We start from the raw sequence: 25,518 nt of genomic DNA on the forward strand, positions 1-25,518 counted from the left end.
AAATAAAAACTAAAGAGTCTGTTATAAAGTGCTCTGCCTTTTAGCAGAATGCTGGCCAAGGAATTAAGTGCTAGAGTGTAGTTGTTAAAAATGTAGAGAATAATATAATTTGAAATGGAGTGTACTTTTAAGTGGGATAAGAATAATATTCTAAAGAGAGATGTCTTTAGAATCAGCTGTTGGGACAGTAAGAGTGTACTATATCACAGTGGGAATGTCTGCAGTAGATATTATTAATATTACTAAGGAATACCTCAGCAAGACAAGGTGTAGGAACGGCTTGTTGGAGAATATGCAGGCTACAATACTAGTAGGACTGAGAAAATACACCATCCAGCGTGGCATAAAAAAGATAACTGAGACAGGCCTGAAAATCTGGGAGATGGGAGCAGAGACAGACTGAAAGTTTGCCAAACTGAGCCATAAATTTAGTTTAAGTCCTGCATCTTGTATAAAGCCACAATAATCTGGTCTCCTTTGTTGTCTGTAGAATGAAAAAACAGGCCTGCCTGGGACCTGAAAACCATAAACTTGTAACTGCTTCTCTGGTTAATAAATATTTGAAATATATCAAATAAAACAGAATGTTCAGTGTTCTGTTCAATATTTCAAGTGCAAACGGAACCATAGCTTGTATATAAATTTTATACATGAATTTCTACTGTGGTAGAACCTTGCCAAAGGGAAGCCTGCAAATGGAGGCAAGGAGGACTTTAAAAGTGTACCTTGTAAAATTTTAAAAAGTTATCTGAAAAACACCCCATAAGTAAATAAGCTTGGTTTGAGGACTTTCCCACCTGTAGTACTGGGAGACGAGATTATAAGGACCAGAGTTGGTACAGATTCTTGCAGGGGCTATTTTGGACAGGTAGAACAGGATTCTCTTCAGGACAGGGGTGGAAATTACAAACCAAAATCCGTTGTGGAAATTCCTCGGATGGAATGAGGAGATTATTTGAACTAAAAAGTTCAAATAAGTTCAAAAGCATGTGGCACAAAAGGAAGGATACAATTCTCCCTCCCCGACAGACGCTTAGCATGGAAGTTGTAGAGCCCCTGGCTGCTGCAGGAGATGCTGACTCTCACAGCACCCTATCAAGCACCTTAGAAAGGAGAGAGAAAGGCCTGGGGTGCTTCACAGGCTGCTGCAATCCTGTCCCTTGTGTAGTAAGGCAGAGAGGGAAAGCGAATAAGCTGATGCCTTTAAGCAGCAATTTTTGGATGATGAGGAATGAGGTCAACTACCTTGTTTGCCAAACAATGCTACAAGTCAGAGCCCCAGACCAAGTCTGATTCAGGATTCCTCAGCTTTAACTCAGCCAACCTATTACAATAGCTAGTTGCTTCCTTCTATTTTATCTGACTTTTTTGTTGTCTTCTATTCACAGGTGCACTGGGCAATGAAGGATTATCTGATGGAAATTACTTTGGGTATCTCCAATACACGAACCAGAAACTGATATAGGAGCTGTGTTGGTTTGTTTCTCCAGAGGGAATCTTTCACTCATAGATTTAAGGCTTCTTAGTAAAAAAATGAAAGTGAAGTGGGTTTCAGATATTGAGCAATAAGTCCTATTCTTCCCCCAAACCTTTTCCCCTTCAGTATTCTGTAATAAAGTCTGACGTTTTTGCAATTTTGATTGTAGAATTTTTCACTCTGAGTTAAATGTACTGTTACTCTTAAGTAGTATCAGTAATGCTTGTGGTTTCATGTCACTACACTAAAATATTTCCCTATCTAAAAATAAATTATTCTTGCCCACATTTCCTGAGGAAACTGAAGGACCCAAAGAGTAATTTTTTTTTCATAACATTGCATATAAGTATTACCAAAATACAGATGGTTTAAAATGCCTTACATCTTATTGTGGATTTCTACAATTTTAAACCTTAATTTTCTTAAAATGACTGTATTTCTATCCACTGGCAAATGGATGGAATTGTTTCTATTAGCAAATGGGATGATCAGTTTAACATGAACATTAGGCTTTAAATAGAAAATTTAATTCATGGTATGTTTGCATTCTGAACATCTAGCTAGTTTTTATAGAGCTTGTACATGCATCAAAAATGTTAGTTCCTGTGAAGTAAAACACAAAAAGAGGATATTTGAGTATATAACACCCAACTGAGGAATAGATTGTAGGAGAAAACTCAGTTAAGACAGTTAAAGTTTCCGTATTGCTTAAAATAGCCATTTAAAGTGCTTGGAAATGCTCCTCCGAAGGTACAGGAAGTGGGCAAAATGTAATTATCCCTGGATCACTTTTCTTCCCTTGCCAAGAAAGGAGATGACTTTCATCTGCAATACCTGAGTCTATGTTTCTGCTTGATTACTAAACCTATAATTGAAACTGCAGTACTTCAAAACCATTAAGTAGAATTTAAATGGACTAGGAGAAATAATAACCTCACTCAATCAGTCTAATTTCAGTTGTTCACACATCACTAAAGCCTATATAATGTAGCATCTTGTTGATCATTGTCTATCTATTTTTAACACAATTTCAAAGTTTTTCTACTCCCTGTGGATACTAAAATGTCAGCAGAGAATTTAAATAACAAAAGCACTCAACCAAAATGCTAAAATTCCTCTAACCTACCTGTACATCTTGTTATTTAAATTCTCCCACACACTATTGCTGTGCATGTTAACTGTTTTCCCAGTTTCAAATAAAAAGCTGTAGTTCAGGTACCCTGTTCTTTTGATTTAACTTACTTATATTCACGTGAACATGTTTCAAGAATTCATACACATTATACTCTATTACAATGTTTTTTCTTGAATGATTTTGAAGTTTAAATATCACCTTAAATTTCTCTTGTGCAAAAGTCAAAGAGTGAGTTTTTTTGAAAGTTTTGGACTATAAGTCTTAGTCATAAAAACTATAGCCACTACTTAGTTCACCAAATTTAGCTGAAAATTACATGACTGATTAATTGATACGTGTTCATGATTTCTTGAAACCATAATAGTTTGCACATCCCCACCTGAAAGTGTAAGTATAGGAAGAAATTACTAATTTTCCACCAATATAATAGGAGCTCCAAGGACTTTTGCTGAAGTACCATGTTGAGATATATAGGTAATAATTACAGAACAAGGAAATAATAATTAAATAATTAATTTGCTACTTTCAGAATAAAGGCAGTCTTTTGGTGTGTGCTGAGATATCAGAAGTGCTGGCCAAACTTACTTGTTACAAACTTTTGGAAGGCTTAGGCTTACAGCTTAGGTTATAAGAATTACATGTCCAGACTTTTATGAAAAGCTACTCGCTCAGTTTACAGTCAACAGCTGAGGTGACAGAATTATTTCTGATGGCAAGTGAGATATCAAAGAGAATCCTTGCTCTTCTCCAGAAATGTCCTTTTGCTATCCCATAGCGGTCTTTTCCTGGGGTAAATTAATGATGCCTTCCATTAATCACCATTAATATAGCCTGAAAATGTTTTAACAGAACTAAGTAACTATTGCTAATGGAGAGAACTATTAAATGAAGTATCTCCTGTCAACTGACCACATCAAATGCAGTGAATACGTGGCAGTAGTGGTGATTCGTCTTCAAGTCTTTAGTGATGTACGCAAATGTAGAAAGGTCTTCGGGGTCTTGTGCAGCACAGGAAATGTTGCGGATTTCATGTTCAGCAATAATATTCTGTTTAAAAAAAATGTTTTCAATCAATTTAAGAATTAAATTTAAAAGAGCTGTAAAGGGTATGGGTTTAGATTCATGTTTGCATTGATGTACTGTACCAAAGTATTTCAGGAATGTCCTAATAAGACGAGATTTAATACACCCCATGTGAGATCTTACACAGGTATTTGGAATTTTGACCTTGTCCAACTGCCAATGAACTGGTGGGAAACCAAATTTTCTAGAATCTTCCCTATGAGGCCACTTGTGCTTTGGAGTTTATTCAGGTTCCTTTGACAAAGACATCTTTCCTACCACACAGGACACAGCTTCATAAGATGCTGGTATAGTGCTTCAAAATAGTATTTATAGATACGTTTCAAAGCACTATACCAGCACCTTATGAAGTTCCTGGGCTTTTGTATAGTGATCAAAATGGGACACTGTTTCAGTCTACTGACAGACAGGATCTGGTAAAACCCAGAAGCTCAATAGCCAGGTTTTTGCACATGCTATTTGACAAATTTTAGCTATACTTCTTCAGGAGGGAAAAACCATCAGACATCACTTATAATTGAAACTGTGAGATATCCAAAGGATTCCGATTACTAAAATGGTGACTACAGGGGGACCTGGCAGCTTATCTCCACTTACTGACAGCAGCATCCTGTAAGAGAGATGTAGGAAAATGAAACCGTTCATGCACCGAGCCACACTACTTGCAACAGCCAATGTAAGCTATAGCACACTACTGGGAGAGAGGTGGGGCATGTCTGTCCATGTGTATAAGAGACAGGTTACTTGCAACAGCCAATGTAAGCTATAGCACACTACTGGGAGAGAGGTGGGGCATGTCTGTCCGATGGAACAAAAAAAAGCTGTCTTAAAGCTTTGGAGAAAACTATGAGTACTCATTACATAAACTGCTGATATGTAATTACTGTATTCAGGCCAAAGGAACCATGAAGCCAGAGAAGAAGATACAGCAGAGTGGCTTATGACTAGGCCTTGCTTCAGCAACATACACGTTTCAAATGGTTTGCTTAAGGAAAAGAATGATTACTTGAATAGGAATTTACTTAGGGATTACTTTATATGCTTTCTTGGATTGTAGCTCTGCTGGCTGTAGTTCTGGCATTTCCACAAAAGCCCACAGTGACATATCCTGTTTCAATATGGCATCACTACTGCATCATGGAACTGGTGACACCTGTAATGTCCCAGTTCTTCACAGAGCCACCACTTGCTGCTGCCACAGTGCCATCTGTCCAAGTTAAAACAATCTCTGAGCATATCTGGTTTTCCATCACCCCTCTCTTTTCCTTCCCACCTCTTTTCCTCCAGCTCCCTTTTAAATTTATTTATTTATTTTTAAAATAAATGCAACTAAATTACTTTGGATGCTTTGCCATATCTTCTGTCATTTTCTAAGTGGCAACTTTCCCCCTTGCATGTAGGTGCCAAGTTATTGAAAAGAAGCATTAACATACCTAATTGAAGAAATCATGACTTAGGAAAAATCTTAATAAAAAGGATACTCGATTTCAAATTTCAAATTCAAGTTCAAATGGAAAACCTGAGATAAGGAAACTTTACTGAAGAAAAGAAATAATCCTCTTAAATTGTTGCAGCATACTTGATTGTTTCTGTTTAATGCATTATTCATAGAAATTACAAAACCAGTACTTGTGTTTCAATATATGCCAATTTAAAATGACATGTGTAATCTCTACTCAACAATTGCTTTTTATGTTACTTGAAGCATTTTATTTTCCTGGTTCTCAAATTGATAACTTGTACCCTCAATAAAGATTTTGATGAGAATTAGAATTATACCAAAACCAGAGGTTTAGATATCCATGGATGGAGCTGTAATGCACTGTCGTTGATGTAGTGTTGGCAACACTGTTGTTAAGAAAGCAGAAAGAATTCAAGCTTGGAAGGTGTTAAATTCATATGTGAAGTATTTATGCCAAATCATGAGCCACAAAGTAATCACCTGAATTTATGCAGCGTATGTGAAAAGAGCTCTGCTATATTGAAATTTTTCTAGGTGACTTGGGGTTGACACAGGGATTTGCACTTGAGTCAGAATTCATGGAGATTATTTTAATGTTTTAATTTTAAATCAAGGGAATTCTAGAAAAATACAAGTATCAAGTTTGTTTTGAATAACAAAAAGTATACCTAAACTAGATCTTGTGGACAGAAATTGGTAGTGAAATTGAGTTTTTTTCCTAGCTGCTCTAGGATGTCCTCTGTGATCTCCTTTCAAAATTAAACATTTTTCAGTGCATGTATTTACTGTGTCCTACTGTCACATTTCAGTAGACAGCGGTCTTATTCTGTAGGAAGTAGAAAGCTATGAACCAGCTTCCTCTTCTGGGTACACTCCTCAGGCACTGACAGACACTGTACAGTTGTTCTAAAAATTGTCTTTCAGTTTGGCAAGAGAAACCTCTAGTGCTTCTCAAAAAGTGGTGAAGCTGAAAGTCAGTTCTGGTTCTGCCAAGGAAATACCTTGGAGAGACCAGGTTTTTGCCAAGCAGCCTTCCTTTTGCTTGCCTAACTCATGCCAGGCAATCTCCCTTCTGGCAGAAATCACCCAGAAGTTAGGGTGAGCTGTGAGCCACGAGAAAATTCTGTGAGTCTGCTTTTTTTTCCTAAGCAGCAATTTCTTTCTGGCCTCACTTGCAAAGAAATGGTGTCATGCCAAGCTTCAAGGCGCCACTGAAATAGCTGTCGTGGAATGAGGTCAGGGTCCCTTCAAGTTTCAGTCACCTGAAACTTTGCCTGCTAGGACTGGGAATACAAATTCTTAGCTTGGTGGCATAAAGGAAAAGGATGAACAGCCATGAGAGCTGAGTTTTCAAGCACAGAATTGCTAGCTAATTTTGTCAATTAAAACTACGCGTTTGTTGCTAAGTGGTGCCCAGCGCCGTCAACTATAAGCTCATATGGAAGCAGTACAAGTCTGGATAAGCTCTCACCTTAGTGCTAATCTGTTTTGGGTCTTGAAGGGTTTGGGAACAGCATACTGTGGACAACAACGCTTCTGGGAGAGTTGCAGGCTATTACCTGGTTTTTACAGAAGGGAAAGGCAGTGCAGATTTTGAACTGGAGAGAAAGCAATCTACCACTTGAGAAAAAAACATTGGTCTGTGGCATATTTAACTCCATCAAATACATCCATTGCACTATTAGGTTTCAGTGGGACCTGTCTATAGTCATCTAATGCAATTTGCCAAACTTCTTTCAGGTTTCCATCTTACATAAGACTCTATGCACTGTGCAAAGAGACAAAAGAAGCTCCTCTTGTTCTCCTGGGTTTTTTTTGTAAACCTAAGGACATTGCAGTTACATCCTTTATGCTACAGAGGAGATTTAAGAGCTGAAAACAGCATTATCCAAGTTGGAGTTAATAGCATTACAATGTCCTGATCTATGCCCTGCACATCAGAGAACATAAAAGGAATGAGGGCTGTAGAAGCTCACTTTTAAATCAATGGAAGGAAAAAGGAGCAGACAGGAATCCCTGGTCCCTCTGCTCTGGCAAATATGCCAGACTTGAAACAACAGTAATTCCACCTCAGTTTTTCTTTCAGGCTATTATCTAACTCTAAATATGGCTTCCAAACTCTAGCAGAAGTTCACAAAACTGCTTCCATCCGTCACTTAAAACACAGTTCCAGTCAAACTTAAAACCTGATTGATTTGGCAAGTTTGATGGATACTGGGTTAGGTGTACCTTGTGGGCTGAATGTTCAGCAACACAAAGTTACATTATTAACCTGGTCAGGTAGCTGGGTTGTCAGATTTATTTTTTTATATTGCTTAGTCAGTTTTAGTCACATAACAGAAAAGATAATTTCTGTTCATACAAAAGCATCAGGATGGATGGTATTTCCTTGCCATTTTAGACATACAAAGAAGAGAAATTAATGCATTACTTTACTGCTCTTTACAGAGCTTGTACATTTTACTTTGGCTAAACAATAATCCATTGCTCTATCCATCACTGAGTTCTCTGATCTCTTAATTTCTGCTTTTGTGGCTTTGGTCAGTTGGGGTTTTTTAAAGATTTGGGTGCATTCAGAAATGTGAAAAACAAAGCACAGGAGCATTGCCACACGGGAAGATGTGAAAAAAAAAATAAAAAAAAATGGAATAGCAACTATTAAGAAGCTGCTGCAGTTCAGGTAGTTAAATGGCTAGCATCAAGAAAACAGCTCACAGAGAGGTTGTGGTATTTGAATGTCTGAAAAGGACATTCAAGGCTTGTGTTTCTTGTTCTTAAAATGGCTGGCCCTAGATAAAACCACATCTTTATTTTTTATTGTGACTTTTTATTTTTTAATTTCCTCAAATTATACTAATGAGCATATATATAAATATATTCTACATATTTATTGAAGAGGTTTATGACAATTTATGGAACTGTATAGAGAAGAATATGGTAAAGGATTCCACAGAGGCTCTCTTCTGAATGTCTTTTGTGATAAGCTTGCATTTAACAGCAGAATGCTGGACACAGTGTTCTGCAAACAAGCATTAAAGCTGCTTCACATGTCCTCCAGACTGAGTTTCTGGAGAATGACAATTATATTACATCAATTTTGGGCAAAAGAGGAGAAAAAAAGGAGAGGAATACACAAAGTGCAAATCTGCCCCCTCTCTGGCCTGGCCTTCATAGGTATTACTATTTAGTTGTGAGAAACAAAAGGTAATATTCAGTAATTGCACATACCTTATTTGTGGCATCAATAAATTTGACTCCCTTGTAAGAAACAGACAGGACAATGGTTGGTACTTTCTTCATCTGTTCTGTAGACTTCTGAAATCAAAATGAAGATCTTATTAGAGTTGTCTTGCATTGCAATAACAGTGCTCTTTTCTTCTGATTAAATACCTAAGTTAAACAAATATTTTACTTTTCCTTCAGCCAGCTGTGCTCTGGGTTTATGCTCTCTTGTAGTTACAAAACTAAAAAAGCTTTGAGTTTGTTGTGAGGATGGTAAAAATTCTCCTTTTTTTCTAGCACCGTGGGAATAGAATAAAGTAATTTTTCCAGGCTTAAAAAGACCAGTCATGCAACCAGTGTTCCCCAAAACATATGTTAGGACATCTATCTGCTATGGCCCATCCACTGCTGCCTCCCTCCCCTTCTCCCCCTCTTTCCAGCTGTAAGAATCAACAGCACAGTAATTCCTGTAGTACCATTTCTTTGCTGCAGTTAGTTGTTATTTAGAAATATTTCCCTGTTTCCCCTTCTTTTCAGCTGTATTTGTGACATGAGGTATCCTTGCAGCCTGCTAGGCCTGCCAGTCAATCCGTCAGCCCAGCGCTGGATCTTGTCACCCTGACTGTCTGCACCTCGAGTGCAGCTGCTGCTGGAAGCTGCTTTACACATCAATTAGCACAGAGGCTTATTCTGCATTCCCTCCGTGACAGGTTCTTCTACCTACAGTTCATGCCCTCCTATAAGATTGTTTTTCCTTTTATGCTAGTCTACTTCTGTGTGCAGGCAGCAAATGTGTTTCCCACTGAACAGACTGGGAAAATGTGTGGGGCAGATTTAAGTTCTCTGCAGAAAAAAATAAAAGTTCTTTAGTTTACTGATTAAATTTACTAGAACAACCCCAAACCCAACTGAACAAAACACTCAAATGTGACATAATAGTTTATAACTGATTTGAATTCTTTTAAGGTGGAAGACAATGATGGATGAGACTATTCTATACAAAATTTCTATAGATAAACAGGTAACGTTCAGAAAATGCTTATTTATGGGACTATCTGCAAACAATCACAGAGTTCAATCAAGTATTTTCCTGAGAGGAAATGAACTATTGACAGTTACAGATAAACATGAAGAAACATCAGCACACAGAAGGAGAGTGTAAACACACTGGAAAGTCTAGAACTGGTGCATAGGAAGATCATTAAAGCAGGTGAACAAAAGCAGCAATGGTGGCTTTGTATTATTCAAAAAAAAGTCCAGAGAATCAGAGATAGAAACTTGAAAACACAAGCTGTATCTAAAAAAATATGTTTGAAAAAATAGGCAATGCTAACACTAGAGAGCAAAATAAACAGAAACTTAAAACAAAAAAACTGCCCTGTAATCATGTCTCTTTATTGGCTCTTGATCCTCCCAGAACCAAACCAGATTCCATTTTTGTCAGCATAAAACTCAAAGCTACAGATCCAGCTATGTTCTGCAATTAGCGTCTGTAGTGGTTTAGGTCTGCTAATTTGAGTTTTTTGGCAAATGCACTAAATAATGTGGAGAGTTTAGGCTAAAATTACTAGTGTATTTACTAGAATTATTTGTTTATTTTTTGTTGTGAGATATGAATTAGAAGGAGGGCAAAATAGACTTAAAATTTAAAGTGTATGAAGAAAACTTTATTTACAGAATTAGAAGAATAATAAGAATTAGAATAAACATTTTAGAACACTTTTCTTCTTCTTGCTCTACTTTTTTTTTTTTAACTGATAATGTAGAGACAATACTTGAGATTTTAAATTAGTTATTACTTTTATAATACTCTTTTATTAGTGTCCATGCCATGCAGGCTGAAACCTCTAATTAAAGTTTCAAGGAGAGCCCCACTCATCCGTGTAATAGAGAGGCTTGTTGGATCTCTCCGTATCAAATGACGAGATACTTGAGACAGCAATCAAGTGTCAATTTATCCTGGAGAAAACTTCCTTCACCCAGAATGCTCACCACTTTTAAGAAATGGAAGCTTAAATGGTAAAATGCCCTGAAGAATTTTAACAAAGTCTGAAGAAAGAAACAAATCTGATTTGCCTGCCTGTGGACTGAGTGGAGGAAGAACTGGTATCCCTGCCAAAAGTAGAGCAAGCAGCTACCTGTGGGTATGTGTGTGTGTGTGTGTGTGTCACTATAACAGATCTCAAATGAGTCTTTTCATAAAATTCAATTTCAATGCACAGAAAGCATGGCAGTGACTGACTGTACAGAAGCTGCAGTACATACATCTATCAGAATAACAAGCAATAAACCCCGCATTTGCTCAGGCTAGACAAAATAGTCACAAATATGACAATATCACTTTAATCATCTGGCAAGGCAGCGATCATCCAACTTTGGTCCTTTCATTTTAGTCCAATAGCTACACACAAGAGAGCTTCCTTTTCCTTTTTGAGTTTTGTAATTACCTCCTTCCTTGCCTCCTTAACAGCAGAACAACTTTTCTCCAATATGCTACACAAACACTGATACTAAGTTCACATATTTTAGTTTTTCAGTATAATTCTCACTGTCTGGTATTTGCCATAAAGGTGAAGCATCCTGTTGGCCAGGCCACATTGTACCAACTACCACTTTCCTCTAGACCTATAGCTTGTAATTTAATCACCTTCATCTGCTCCACATTCACCTGTTTGTCTTGACCAGACCTGACCTCTAGTATTTAATCAGGGTTGTGAACTGCCAGCAGACTGTCTCTGAGTGAAATAGCTCATCAAGATGCTATTAAATTACAGCTGGCAAATTAGGAAATGAATGAGAGATTGATGGACATTTGTAATTTATTAAGCCAAACCATCTCAGCTATTAAGGAGCACAGGATGTTCATCATCAGCTCGCAAACCATACAAACCCCAGGATTTGTGCAAAGGTGTTCTGGAAGACTGCAGTCCAGTGTAGAATTATGATTTGGGGTTCTTGTACAATTCTGCACTTGTACTCCCACTGAAACAAACAGCTGGGCAGTGGAATAACAACCTTTGTTATTATGACAGTGCCATCAAGAAAAACCACAGCTGACTGGCCTGGCTTGACTCTTAGTGATACAGTAACTGAAGCACACCAGATAATTATTATTTCCAAGCAGTTTCCAGACTTCAACAGTTTTGAGTTGTCATGGTGAGCTCACACTATTTTCTTGTTCCTTTCTTTTTAATGAAGGAGTTGTCTGCCAAAATGTGTAACATGTGAATTCAGAGGTACAGTAGGAATACCTTTTGCTCAAGCACTGCAGGTGCTTTGGCTCTGAATTTTAGGATGCTGAGATGAAGCCCCACAGCTTTCTTGGTCAGACATTTCACACCTTTGTGCAGGCCAACTCTGCAGGGCATCTCTGCCCATGTCTGTGCCTAGAATCTGAGAAGAAGGTGGGACACAGGAGTCAGTATTCCCTTTACTTGGGCTTTTCAGGTTCTGGTACCAACTCCATGAGGACACAATGAGATGACAAAATATTCTTGTCCATCTGGTGTCTCTATGGGAAGCATATGGACTTGAGCCAAAGTTATGGGAGCCACAGCTGAAGGCTGGCTTTGGATGTCATGTGCTTGCTGACATATGGTCTCATGCTCCAAGGCATGTTCATACCATGGTAGCAGGATTAAATTTCATCTCACAAAGAAGCAATCATAGTGACAGGACACTGTCTTTGGGCAAGTGCTCACTAGCCTGGAACTGGTCATAGTTCCTATGAAATCCACTGTTTGTGACTGTAACTGGCTCTTAATTTCAGTGTGCTTCTTTAGGAAAATCACCTGGGTGAACAGCAAGCCTATTCCAGGCTCCTTGCCAGTGCCTGCTGCTGATCAGCTGGTCACCTACGTCAGGACAGATGTGCATGCCCCATCTCTGTGGGTGCACTGCTCCTGCAGACTGGAGTGCTCCACAGTCTGCACTGCCAGAGTGACTGAGCTTTGGTCCCACCTCTGAAATCCTTGCTGCCAGACAGGTAGGTGACTACGTGAAAGCAGGCCATGTATAATTCAAGAGCCATAAAACAGACTTGTGTGCATACACAGGAAAAGAGAAGGAAGTGTCACCATTCTAAATCTAATATGACATATGTGCAGCTTCCCCAGACTTCTCAAAAGACACAGAGCTTCCCTCTCTTCAGAACAAGGAACATTGGGAGTACCAGTCTTCTTGTCTGTATTTTAATGCAGCTGCTCCAGTGAAGCTGCTTCATCCCCTCAGCACCCACAATGCAGATCAGCCCAGTGGAAGAAGGTCAAAGGTACCTTCTGCAGTCATCTGATTACTACAGTGACTGCTTTTTACAATAAAAGTCTGAACTTAAGACTATTCTGAGTTTGCATCTGAACCCACTGCTCCCATTACGTAGGACAGTGCCAAAATCCTGCTTAGGCTTGGACAGCTCTGCTACCAATTTCTCCTTTTGAAATGGGTCATAAGGACATGCAAGGGCAGTGGTGCCAGAGAGAGCAAGAGAAGAAGTGCAATCTTGCTTCTCATCCTGTTCATGGATTTTCTTTAGTTCCACTGGAAAAAAAATCACTCTCATATCCAGAGTCTAAACTCATTTTCATATTATAGTAGTACTATAAATTGTTGTAAGTAGGTAAAGCATTTCCACTTGCATACTGATTTTGAGTTCAAGGCTGTGCAGAACTTCTGCCAGACATTTATTTAGAATATAAACTAAAATCCAACTTTGAGATCCACCCTGTCAGCATGCCTAACAAATCAATGTAATTAACAATGGCTTAAGAGGCAGAGGACTTGATAAAATAATATAAACTAGCAATTTATTTTTAAAAAGCAAATACAAAACCTGCAACCCTGAAGGGCATTTAACCTTCTCAGGGCAGGATTGTACCTCAATAACTTATTCTGTGCAGAACTGAGAGCACTAATTCAACACCTTGGAATGCTCCTGCAGTGTACAAACCATGGCATCTCTAAGCACACACCCACACACACAAAGCAGCTGAATAAGAAATTGAGAAACACACATAAAATGGTGTCCAAGTAAGATGCTAACTAATTCCCTTGATATACTGTAGCACATGATACAATGCAACCCCCTCTGAAAATCTTTCATCTCAGTTATTTATTTCCTGCCAAGAGGAAATGGAATGCACTGGTACTTCTACTTTGCCATGTTGACCACTTCAATGTACTTATACATGCATTTATAACTAGATTACTGAGCTTTGATACAGTGGCCGAAATACAAACAGGTTCACTTTTAGGTTTATATGTAATTCTATTTAATATTGCAAATACAAAGTAAAGAAACATTCAGCTATGACAAGTCACTAACAACCTTATACATAAATAAATTCCAAGTAAAAGTTTATGAGCCTGTAAAATCTTAATTCTTTACCTTGGCTTTCTACTTTTGCAAATGAATCTTCAGTCCTATATTGATTTTTAATATCTGTATGAACACTGTAGCTGGCAATTCTCCTATTCAATTATGTACTGGAATCCGCTTCATTATAAGAATCTGAACTTTTTCCCAAACTGGTAGCAACTATTAATTTTAAATGGCATCAGAATGCACATTTCAAAACATGTGTTCATACCGCCTACTATCATACCCGTAAGTCTGCTATTTATTTAAGGCTCACAAAACTTCACTAGATAGTTCACTGAAATCTCAATTGGAAGGGAACCAGAAGAATAATTGAATCCAACTCCTCACTCTACAGAGGGCAACCTCTGAGAGTCACACCCTGTGCCTGAGAGCATTGTCCAGACGCTCCCCGAGCTCTGTCAGGCTGGTGCTGTGACCACTGCCTTGGGGAGCCTGTTCAGTGCCCAAACACCCTCTGGGGGAAGAACCTGTTTCTAATACCCAACCTAAACCTCTCCTGACACAACTTCAGGCCATTCCCTTGTGTCCTGTCACAAGGGTCACCACAGAGATCAGTGCCTCCCCCTCCTCTTCCCATCATGAGGGAGTTGTAACTACAATGAGGTCTCCCCTCAGTTTCCTGTTCTCCAGGCTGAATAGATCAAGTGTCCTCAGCTTCTGCTCATAAGGCTTCCTCTCAAGGCCCTTCAGTATTCTCATGGCCCTCCTTTGGACACTCTCTACTCGTTTTATTTCCTTCTTAAAATGCGGTGCCCAAAACTGCACACAGGACTCAAGGTGAGGCTGCACCAGCACAGTCTAAAGTGGGACAATCACCTCCCTTGCCCAGCTGGGGAAGAGGAGAGCGAGTGAATCACTTTGACAAGATCATGCATGAGACAAAATTGAAATAAAAAGCTTAAGTCCATGTTGGACTTAAGTTAGTTGTGAAGCCAATTTGACTTTTAAAAAATATTTACATAGAATTATACAATCTGACTTTTAACAAATACTAACTTCTCTCAGTCCAAAAGGTTTAAAAAAGCATTACTGACATAATTTAACACTTCTTGGAATAAAACTACATCTGCAATCCTCGTGGTACAAAACTCTTTACTGCTCTATAATTAGTGGATCATCCAAGCTACATCATTAATATGAACATTGCATTTGGGGTGCACCTGTAAAGCATTTAGTTGGGAGTGAGATGTTTTTCTTCTTTTGCAATATCTCTAAACATTCCTCTGCATTCCTCCTGCCCCTTAGATTCCTTTCAGCCAAAATTCAAGGATTTACAATCCTCTGAACACATGGTACAGTATGATGTGGATATGCATAGAGACTGAATGTCTGTAAGATCTTCCACCACTACTTATTTTTTCCTTTTGAGTAATACCCATGTGTTTTTTCCACTGCAGACCCTCTGAAAGCAGTGGCCACACAAGACAGAGGCAGAGCTGCAAGTCCCAAGAGAGCAGAGACTGAAGAATCTAAATCCCAAAATAGTGTTTGATATGGTATTTGCCTAGGGAGTTTCACCAGAGGCATATGCAGACTTCTACACTTCTACTTTTGGAGGAAAAATGAAATGGAGATTGAAAAGTAAGAAGAGATTTAGTAAAAACAAGGAGATTGCCATCTAAATTCAGTTCCTTCTTTACATAAGAAATGAAAGGAGGAAGAAAGGCCCCAGATGCTGCCTGTTTTCAGTGAGTCAACTCTGCTTCACCTTCCTCTCCAGAGATAAGAGAACCAGATTTTGTAGCAACTCCAACTTTGACATTTTAGTCTGTTCTGCTTTGTGAACAGAATTGTATTGCTGGTTCCTCAGAACTTTGACCTGAAATTTAAGAACCTATTCCTAACAAGAAAATACTTATGAAAGAAATATAATAGTCAGGAAGGTGGCAGGATCCAAGAACCAAATTTAAGTTCCCTTCTGCTGCAGTAAATATTTGACTGGTTTAGACTGTTCAGCTGGTGTATGCAACATCAGTGATTTAACACTGCTGCAAAGAAAGAGTCTCCCTTGTTGCTGTAAGTATAAAACAATCCCTTTCCCACCTGGTCAAGGAATTCTGATGTGTAAATGCCAAATCAAGTTTTCTGTAGAGAACAAGTCTCTTTCTAGCTCAAATTTAACTCATGCCTTTATTTTGATGTATATGTGTCTTATTCTCCCTTTGCGCTCCTATGATAATCGCAATGAAGGCAGCAATCTGATCGGAAACACAACTTGCAGTATTTCCCATTTCACACTGAAAATGATGGAAGTTCTTAACTTCTTGAAGGCATCTCTCAAATATAAATAATAAATCTATTCTGGCCAGGACAGCAAGCCCATAGTTTAATCTCCAAGTAGGAAAGGTCAGTTTACAGCAAGTTGGGATGGAGATAAGGAGACAGTGCTGTCCACTAGAGAGAGAGTTTGTGAGAGAAAATAACTGGAAACAAATAAGAAACCGTAAAACATAAAGGAGTGCAAATATATGAATAGAAAAGTGAAGTTCTTGACAAATATCCATAATTTTGGGTGGCTGCAGTTTGGATGGGGGGGAAAAAAGCATGTAAAACCTTGACCCCAGCACCGAGCTCCAGCTATTGCCTCTGCATGATTTTTCCCAAACAAATCCATCATCTGCCCTGCTAGAGCACACTGCTGCACAATGCTGAGAAGCAGAGTGGATTGCCAAGAAGAGTTATTAAGGTAAAGGTTCCCAGGGTTTTTTGTTTGTTTTATTGTTATTATTGGTGGGGTTTTTTTACATTATAGAGGATTTAGGATCTCCTTTCACTTTTAAGCTATAAGGAGGCAGCTGCAAGCCTCTCTGTGGAGAGACACAAGGGATATCCACATGAAACTTCCCTTGAGAACCAAAACCATCAATTGCAATAATTGAAAACTGTGGGAGCATCTACAACTAACAGTGAGAGATCTGCAGTCAGCAAACATGTCATTTTTGTTGTTTCTCTGTATTTATAAATGATTAAGGAAGATCAAGATTTTTTTTTCACTGATACGCTTCTTTCATCCTTGTGCACCTGCTGACTGAAAAACATCCAGTGAATGTCAACACTTTTGAGAGCAGCATTAGGCTAAAGATGGAGAATCAAAAGCTACATTGACAGAAAAATTAGGTACCTAATTTTCATACATTCTTCAAAAAAACAATATGTGGCTGAGTCCAGAAAGATTAATAAAATTGTGGGGAGTGACCTCAACCTGGTACAAGTTTATGTGTGACATATCGTCCCCCATAGCCAAAATTTTTCAGATTGCAGCAGGCTATAGTTTTGCAATATGTGCATGGAATAACAAATAAAATGCTAGAATAATAAAAAAAAAAGTTGTTCTATCACAATAGTACAACCCTATGTAAAGGTCTTGCTGACTCTAGAGACACTAGACGAGTGTAAAGAATTCAGTACCTGAGAGCAAGACAAATAAATATCTAACTTTCAACTTCTTTTTCTTGTAAGTGAAATGTATCTTTCACTACATTTAAAGTAAAATGTAACTGTAACAGAAACCAGCTTCAATGACAACCCAAGGTTACTCAAATACAATAATGAACATCACAGCAAAATTTCAGTATGACTTTGGACAAGCTGGACTCCCAATTCACAGACAACTTTCAGGAGACATCCAGAGGGAGAAAGTTTTGGAAAATATACATTTTTCTCACTGGGAAACAGGCTAACATAATAATTTGTTCCCATTAAGTCAAAGGTTTTTGCTTTTGACTTGAATAGGAACATGATTAAAAGGACTACATAGAAAGAATAGATGAAATCCTGATTAAAAACTCTTTTATTCAAATATCTTTGCAATAAAAACCCCTCAAACCATAAAATAAACACTCTCACAGAAAAATTGTTTCAAACGAGAATGTGAAAAAGAAATGTACATAAACCCCACCACTGTATTATATAAGTGTCCTGCATGGCACTATAGAAAACAAGTGCAACTGCACTATTTATATAGGAAATGTGTATTTTAAATTAAATCTGTTTTTAAGCACTTAGTTTTTCAGTTGTATAAGTTTAATTGGCCAAAGTTATTACTTACAGAAATATATATTAAAATGCCTATAAATTATTCAGAGTGCCTGTTTTGATGTAATGCCTCCTAGTTCAGTCAGAAAATTTACTGAAGCTGTCATATGCTACTATGGTGCCAAATTCTGCCCTAATTTCTGCATGGGCATGAGCCTAAAGAATTGAACTCCTGACAGTTTCAAAACTGGATTGGAAGACAGTGTGCTTGCAGCCTCAATTAATTCCCCAGAACACGTGTATGTGATTGTAGATCCCTCTGTGTCAAATTGTGGGGGTTTTTTTTCAGAGGAGTTTAAGCCCAGGTAAGGAATGATTAGCATGTAATTAGCTGAAAAGCCTCAGATCTTCAGGCAATCTAGTAATTGTGAATTATTGCCTGCCCTTAGCTAGAAGAGCTTGTACAGGAGTCTGTGTGCTGCACACATGTAACCAGCAGGAAATGGTTGTCTGATTGCATGAATTTTACACATCTTCCAGCTTTCTGATCTGAATGGCACATCTTGTGCTCAGAGACATCTTCCATAAGAGATGTATGATACAGAGAAGAAAAGATTTTGCTCATTCATCGAGGTAATTGTACACATTTGGTACATTAGCAAACAATTATATTCTTCATTAATTGATCATGCCAGACCATGTTCACCATGGCTGTGAACAGGTGTGTTCTTATTACAACTACTGTAGGGAATAAATCAGGCTATGGCCTGTTTTCAGTTTCCAGCAGCCAATGTTTCTTGGAGATAGACTACTGTAATTTTCTACAAACCAGTATCAGGCAAAAGAGTCACAGAAAAACATATTCTTAACAGTCTGAAGGAAACCTAGTTGATTTTCCACCATCAGATGAAATTGAGTTAGACCTCATTTTCACCCTTTTTCCTTGATAAAAACTCATAATTAAAAGAAATACTCATGTGAGTAAAATTATCCATAGGATTATGTGACTGATGGATTAGACTGTACGTAAAAACCAATGTGTTTGGTAACATGTTATATACTTACCACTATATATTTAACATTGAAAATTCAATCTAAATTATCATAGAAAAGCTATAAATTCTGTTTATACAACAATTGGTATAGGCATGCTTAAATTGTGTGGAAAGTACTTTGAAACATACTCAAAGATTCATGAGAGAAAATAACATGTACATTTGGGTTTTTTTGTTATATACAACATGCAAAATAAAAATTTATCTTTATATTTTGGTATTACTTCAAATTAAGGTATAAGACAGAATAGATTTCCTATTGAACATCAATGAAAAAGAAAGGAAAGGAAATGGGTACATTACAAAAGCAAAAGGGTACAGTACAAGGAATCACAGATTGATGTTATTTAATACTATACAGAGAAAGAAGTAGGTTTAGAAACTTACCCTCATCTTTGCACATGCATCCTGTGTTGACTCTGTGCCTCTCAACTCTTTTACCAGCATAGAACCTAAATACTAGAACAAAAATCCATTGAACTTAAATTAAGTGAAATTCCAGAACTGACAAACATCTTCAGAAATGCACCAAAAAGGCTTTAAAATACATAGTGGTAGCAATCAATTTCTTAACGTATTGCTTTAGATATTTTTACTCTGCAGTTCTTTGACAAATCATTTAAACCAATGTGTTAATCAACCCATGAAACAAGAAAGCACAGCAACAAGTGTATTGAATCAGCTGGAGTTCTTTGAAACAATATCTGAAAGCCTTCTAGCTTATCATTTTAGTTACAGAAACAATGAACAAATTCTACAGATTCCATCTTAAAAAAGCCATTTGATTATAAAATGGAGAATTTGCTTTTTTTAGCTGCCATCTGCCAAACTCCTATTGTTATGTGTGCAATCACATGGATGAGAAGGCCAGCAGTGATCTTAACCTCTGTGTACTCAATCTGTAGCTAATTTACGTGCAAATAGCAGAGCCCAATGTCAGCAAAGAAAGACAATTAATCTGTATTAAAACTAGCTTAAACCATTATTTCTTCCTAAGGAAAGGCTGACTCTGAACTATTATTTTGGAGCCTTTAGTGCTCTGGAGGAGGGCTGTGTGAGAGGAAGCAGCAGGGTGCTGTGTCCTGGCTCAGCTCGCTGGAAACCACTGTGCCCTCAGAGGAGCCTGCTCATCTGCAAGGGTAACAAGGCAGGCAGTGCCTCAGTGACACAGCTCCTGTGCTACAGGCTTTCCCTCTCGGTGTCACTTGGTGGCACACGCAGTTTGAGCCTTCCTGCACCCTGCCAGCAGCCTCTGCTCCTCTGAGGTCTCAGGACCCCACCTGAGAACACCGTGTTGGAATGGCGCTGCTCCTCCAGGGATGGGGCTGGCTGCATCATCCCTGCCATTCCCACCTAGCAGTGAGGGGTCTTCTTCTGGCTAACTGGGCTGTACCAAAGCCTCACCATGCTCTGCATTTCTCCTGTAGATGCTACAGGTGTGCCTATCTGTCGGTGTGCATGTGTTCTTAGAGCTCTGTGGGACATTTCTGAATTTCTATGTGATGTCACACGTGAGTGTGGCTTAACTGAGCAGAGAGCACAGGAAGGTTCCCCTCACCTGCTCTTCCCCAGGCACAGAGAAGTCTCTCTCTCTCTGCATTCTCACTGCAGCACAAGGCCACAGCTTCTCCTAAGTCTCCTGTCCTAAGTGAGCAATTTGGGAGCTGCAGATGAGTTGTGCCACTGGGACAATATGGTGAAAAGGCTGCAGGAGGAGAGAAAGCACTGTGGGCAGGAGCCTCTCTCTGGAGGGTGCTGCAGCCCAACTCTGCTGACCCATCTCACTCTGCCAGACTGATTCCTCTTGGAAACAGCTTAAGCTGACCCAACCAGATGGTGAACCAGCTTCAGCTTAGAAAAGAACCTATCAAAAAGAACTTCAGTTACAGATGAATGTGAGCTGGAACTCGCAGAACAGAACTGAACAGAGTGTACTGGTTCAGTTCTCTGGTCTCCTGACCTAAACTGAGATTTTCTTTAAAGCCTTCAGTTTACACTGTGTACTGCAGGAGTCTCTGACCTGCAAGAAAATGCATAAATATTTCAGTGTAGACAGTAGCCAACACAGCAATTAGTGAGAAACACTTTATAGGGTATTATAAATGGGCCAGTGAGCAACATCAACACTACCAGATAAGCACAAGCATAAAGGAATGAATGAAGGGCATTCCTAGAGGACTGCAGATGTGAAAGATTCATAAACCAAGCAGCTGTGAGTCCAGCTGGGGGCTCGATGGTGACGTGAATAGGGCTTTGGGCATTAATTTGATGGGACAGTTTGATATTGCCCTTGAAGAAAAACAACAAATTTAAAGCAAGCTCTGAAATTAGAAGAGTAAACAAAACCATATTGAATCAAACCATGTTTTTCTCTAAATCCTGCTGTCTAACACATTTGGAATTTTTAGCCTTCTCTGGGCAGGTTGCAATTAATGTCTTAATTTTTTTTTATTTGGTTGGTTCGATGGTTGGGTGTTTTTTGTTTTGCTTTGGAGGTTGGTTTTTCTTTTGTCTCATTTTTTTATAGACTACAGTTTTTTGTTTTTTCCTTGAAAGCTTGTCAGGCACCAGCTGGTCAGGCACCAGGGGTTTTGCTTACGGCAGAAGAGGAAGAAAGAAAAGAGAAGAACAGCTCCTGTCCCATCTGCACAGCAGCAAAAACCCTCAGCTGAAGGCATTCAGAAATGCTTCCCAAGGTGGACTGTAGAATAGACAAACAAATTACAGTAGTACCATCCAATTTAGTTGTCAAAAAAATCTGAAACTCTAGGAGGAAGTTTTGCTTCCTTTTGACTTGCTGTGCTTTTGGAACGATTCATTCTCAAACACCAATGGCATGTGGTAGCAATCCAGAGAACATCCAAGAGTTTAGTTTTTGATTGACAGAGTGGCACAGAGTGAAAGCTACTCCAATTATAACTTACAAGCCAGGGTTTTACTCTGTAAGGCTGAGGTCAAAAGAGCTCAAGGAGCTGAAACAAAGTGGTGATGTATGGTCCTTAGGAAAGGAAGGTCTTTCCTTAATCACACTAACTTAGATATTCCTGGTCATTCCAACTTCATTTCTTTAATGATCCATCTTCCAATCTACTACAAAGGTTACATTAGATTATGAATTTATTGCTGGATCATGCAAAAAGAGAAAAGGCATCCAAGATAAATGTGTTCACTCCACTGAAAACTATGAGAAATGTTTAAAGAATTAGAAGTTGCTAACCTTCCTTTTCAATCTGGGAAGAGCAAGGAGGTTTGGAATAGGAGAACAAGACTGAGACCAGGTGAGATGGTCCTTGACTGTAACTTTCTGAGGAAGGCAGAGGTTCTAATTACTGACCAGGGATAATCACTGCATGCATGGCAATTTTTAAGCCCATGAGGGTCTGATAGAAAATACAGTTTTGCTCTAGAAAAACAGGTCTGTAACACCCCTTCTACTCCTCCTCGGTGGGAGCCAGGCTCTGTCTCACGTGCATTTAGTCACTAATTCCTACCTTCCCAGATATGATTTAAATCCCATCCATAAGCCTCCATCTGTTCCCCAAAATGAAGCAGAATTTAGTGAACAGAACATTATCCTAAAAGCACCAAAGATTCAAGCCCCTTCAGGTGAAGAGGATCTCAACCCCACATCCTGGACCAGTAGTGAGCCCCCAGCTACTATCCTGAAGTCACTGCAACTACTGAGCCTCTTTCCTTTGAACCATAAGCCAGCCTTCCTTCATAAGGTGGTCACCTCCAGAGAGGACACACAGTGAGCTTCAGCAACTTCAACAATGCATTCCAGCAAAGTCAGAAGGGGAAATTCAAGCATTTTAAAAGTGGGCTGATGTGCCTCTTCAGCTCCCCAGAAGCTCCAGTCCCCCCCTGCTGTTGGCATGGAACTCAAGATTTCAGAAAACTTTTTCACTGGGGAAAAATAAAAGCCTTCCACTGAATTTCTGTACTGCAGGGGACTTTTCTCTCCTCCACAAGCTTTTTTAACAGCTGAAGACTAATTGTCTTTAGTTTAGTTTAGTTACATCTTTAGAGAACCTCCTGGGATGGGAAGTGGTAATCACCTGCAGCCACATGGAGGTAAAAATAAGTATGCCCTGCCCTGATGGAACTGACTGCTACTGGTACTACAAGTAGCCATCAGTTTGGGAGAGGTCTGAATGTGCCCTTGTCCCATGGATGGAAAACACTCAGGACCCTCATCTCCCTTTTCTCATTTTCCTTTCCCAAAAACACATATATAAAGTTCAGGTGAGGCGACATTTAACTTTAACTGCTGTGCACAGAGCATTAAGGTAGGTATAAGGAGCTCATATCATGTTTTATTATTCTTTCAGAGACATGCGATTTTTAAGAGATGTAAAGTAGGGGTTCTTGCTCTCACTGTCACTTCAACAACATGTAGCCACTTACTCAGTGCCCGTTCTCTAACATTAATGCCACATGGACTGCAATATATCACACAATTTATAGCAAAAAAGTACTGTGCATCCTTGTTTCTCATTTATTACAATTACTATATTTTAGAAGTAGTAACCTGTCTCTCCAAAAGTGACTGAAAAAGTATTATAAATGAAAGTAAAAGACAACAGCCTATCAAAATCCAAGCTTAATATATCAACCCCAAATCAAACCACTAAATTTATCAACACTTACAAATGCTTTATAATCGCATGACTGGAAGATGAGTTTCTCTGGATGATGTTGCCAATACTGTACAGGCGTTGATGCTGTGGCTTCATTTGGAGGTCGCAAGGTAATTGAAGGCTCTCCCCAGTCTCCTGTCTGAAAATCACAGTTGTTCAAGATGTAAGAGTATGTGCAGGCAAATTCACTATAAAGTAGCCCTCCACTGTTGTGCTCAATTAACAAGGATTTATTTTCTACACATAGAGCCATGTTACTAAAATAAGGGAACACAACTCCTACAACATTTTTCATGATTTAATTTATAATCCAAAGTCATCTACTGTAGTGTTTAATGAGGCTTTAATTAAATCTCTTTGCTTTGAGAATAAAATCATTAGACACCGGAAATGTTCCCTAAAAATAAGTGTTTACAATACATATATGAGGATGAGAGCACTTGAAAAAAATCATGAGATGCATGAAAATGCCTTTCACAAATTCTGCTATGTGTTTTACAAGCTTTTCTGCACAGTTAATATGCCTTCCATTATCTGGCACACATAACCAATAACTAACTTTCCTAAATGGCTAAATAACAGAGACTTTGCTTTGATCTGAAGACTTATTATAATTCTTCAAACACATGAAGCATTCTTTAATCTCTTTGCGAATTATTTACTTTGATCACCTTCTCTAGATGCTTCATTGTGGAGGTACTAATACTGCCCTTCCACATTCATCATTCTCATTGATATAGGAGATTGCCTTTCTGAGGTGTCATCTCCTCTCTTTCCTCAAAGCCCTCAGAGAACACAGGTAGGAGTGCAGTTTGCTGCCAAACCCCTTCGCAGCATGCTCTTCTTCCCTCCAACAGAGCCAGTGCAGGCATCAGGACAGCAATGTCCCCAGCCTGGCAGTGCTGCTCTGGGTCCCACCTGCCATTGTGTATTTTTGATCATGGCTCCATAGGACCTGAAATGCTTTCTCCTTAGGGGACCCCTGCAGGTTTGTGCATCAGCTCACTTGAACTGAAAATGACCCGTGGGTGGGCTTCTCCTCCTCCTAAGCCCCCTTCCCTCTGCCACCACCCCCACTTCTCGCCTATCCTGTCTGGTCTGAACTGCCTCTCAATTCCTCTCTTCTCGCAACTCTGTCTTTTTGCAATTTGTCCTTCCTGATCCTCCCCCTTCTCCTGCCCATTCTCTCTCAAACTATTTTACCCTTTCCTATATGATTATTTCAGTTTGGATTATGCTACTTCTTTCTTTACCTGCACTTATCTCTGTGTATTTTCTATGTATGTCATTTTGTTAAAATAAGTGTTGAAGCTGACAAGGAATTGTCATCAGCATTTCACAACAGAACATGGCTAGAAGCTTAGACTTTTATAGCAAAAAGAAGTTAGGCATCAAAAACACATGAAAAAAGTCTTATTGAAGACATTCAAAGTGTAGCAAACTATCACATCTTACTAATTAAGTCAGGACAGAGTAAACAGAACAAGTACATCATTTTCATGTGTCACAAAATAATGAAATGACACGCATTTGCACAACTTTGCAATGAAAAGCAAGAGATAAATCTGGAAACATCAACATTACCCTGCCAATATGGCAACTTCAAGCAAGAGAACATGATAAAACAAGTCAAACCTAGTTACTGTTGGCACCATTAGTAAATCTACCAGTTACACAGTAATGTAATTTCTGTTTTGCCTAGTTAAGTTGCCTATATGCCATGGATATGACTTCAGCATTAGGTTTTGAAAGGAAAGAAGCAGGAGCAATTGCTCCAATTTTTGTCAGTTTACATCCACAAAAGTGAATCCTTCTGGCCACTAATGCATAAAAACTTTCTATCTTATTTAATCTGAAGTGGGAATTTGATTTCTTTAAGAGGCAGTTCTTCTTATAAAATAAGATTTCCATCATATTACAAGGGGCAAGGATCTGCATCCTTATTAGTGGAGCTTGTCTTTGACAACAAGAGAAGATGGATTGCACCCATCACCAGTTCTCACAGTGTGCTCAGCTCTCTTATGAACTGTTCAAGGCCACAGCTAACACAGCACTTGATTTAGTTCTTTTTCCCCCCCTAATAAAGATATGT

The 25,518-nt window shown here is 38.8% G+C and overlaps 1 protein-coding gene across 8 annotated transcripts in view; it reads right to left on the reverse strand.

The window, feature by feature from the left end:
* ANKS1B (ankyrin repeat and sterile alpha motif domain containing 1B) overlaps positions 1-25,518 on the reverse strand; it is a 409,682-nt gene that overhangs the window by 5,004 nt on the left and 379,160 nt on the right. For 7 of the 8 annotated variants that reach the window (XM_015627530.3, XM_015627525.3, XM_015627526.3 and 4 more), the window contains 4 exons: positions 23,437-23,565; positions 19,174-19,245; positions 8,386-8,472; positions 3,522-3,659 (listed from right to left, as the gene is read on the reverse strand). In XM_015627530.3, the coding sequence (XP_015483016.1) occupies positions 3,522-3,659; positions 8,386-8,472; positions 19,174-19,245; positions 23,437-23,565 (426 nt within the window). The remainder of the gene's footprint in view (positions 1-3,521; positions 3,660-8,385; positions 8,473-19,173; positions 19,246-23,436; positions 23,566-25,518) is intronic. The other variant, XM_015627528.3, reaches the window with a different exon arrangement.

Source organism: Parus major, chromosome 1A (assembly GCF_001522545.3).
Source record: "Parus major isolate Abel chromosome 1A, Parus_major1.1, whole genome shotgun sequence".
Classification (NCBI taxonomy): Eukaryota; Metazoa; Chordata; class Aves; order Passeriformes; family Paridae; genus Parus; species Parus major.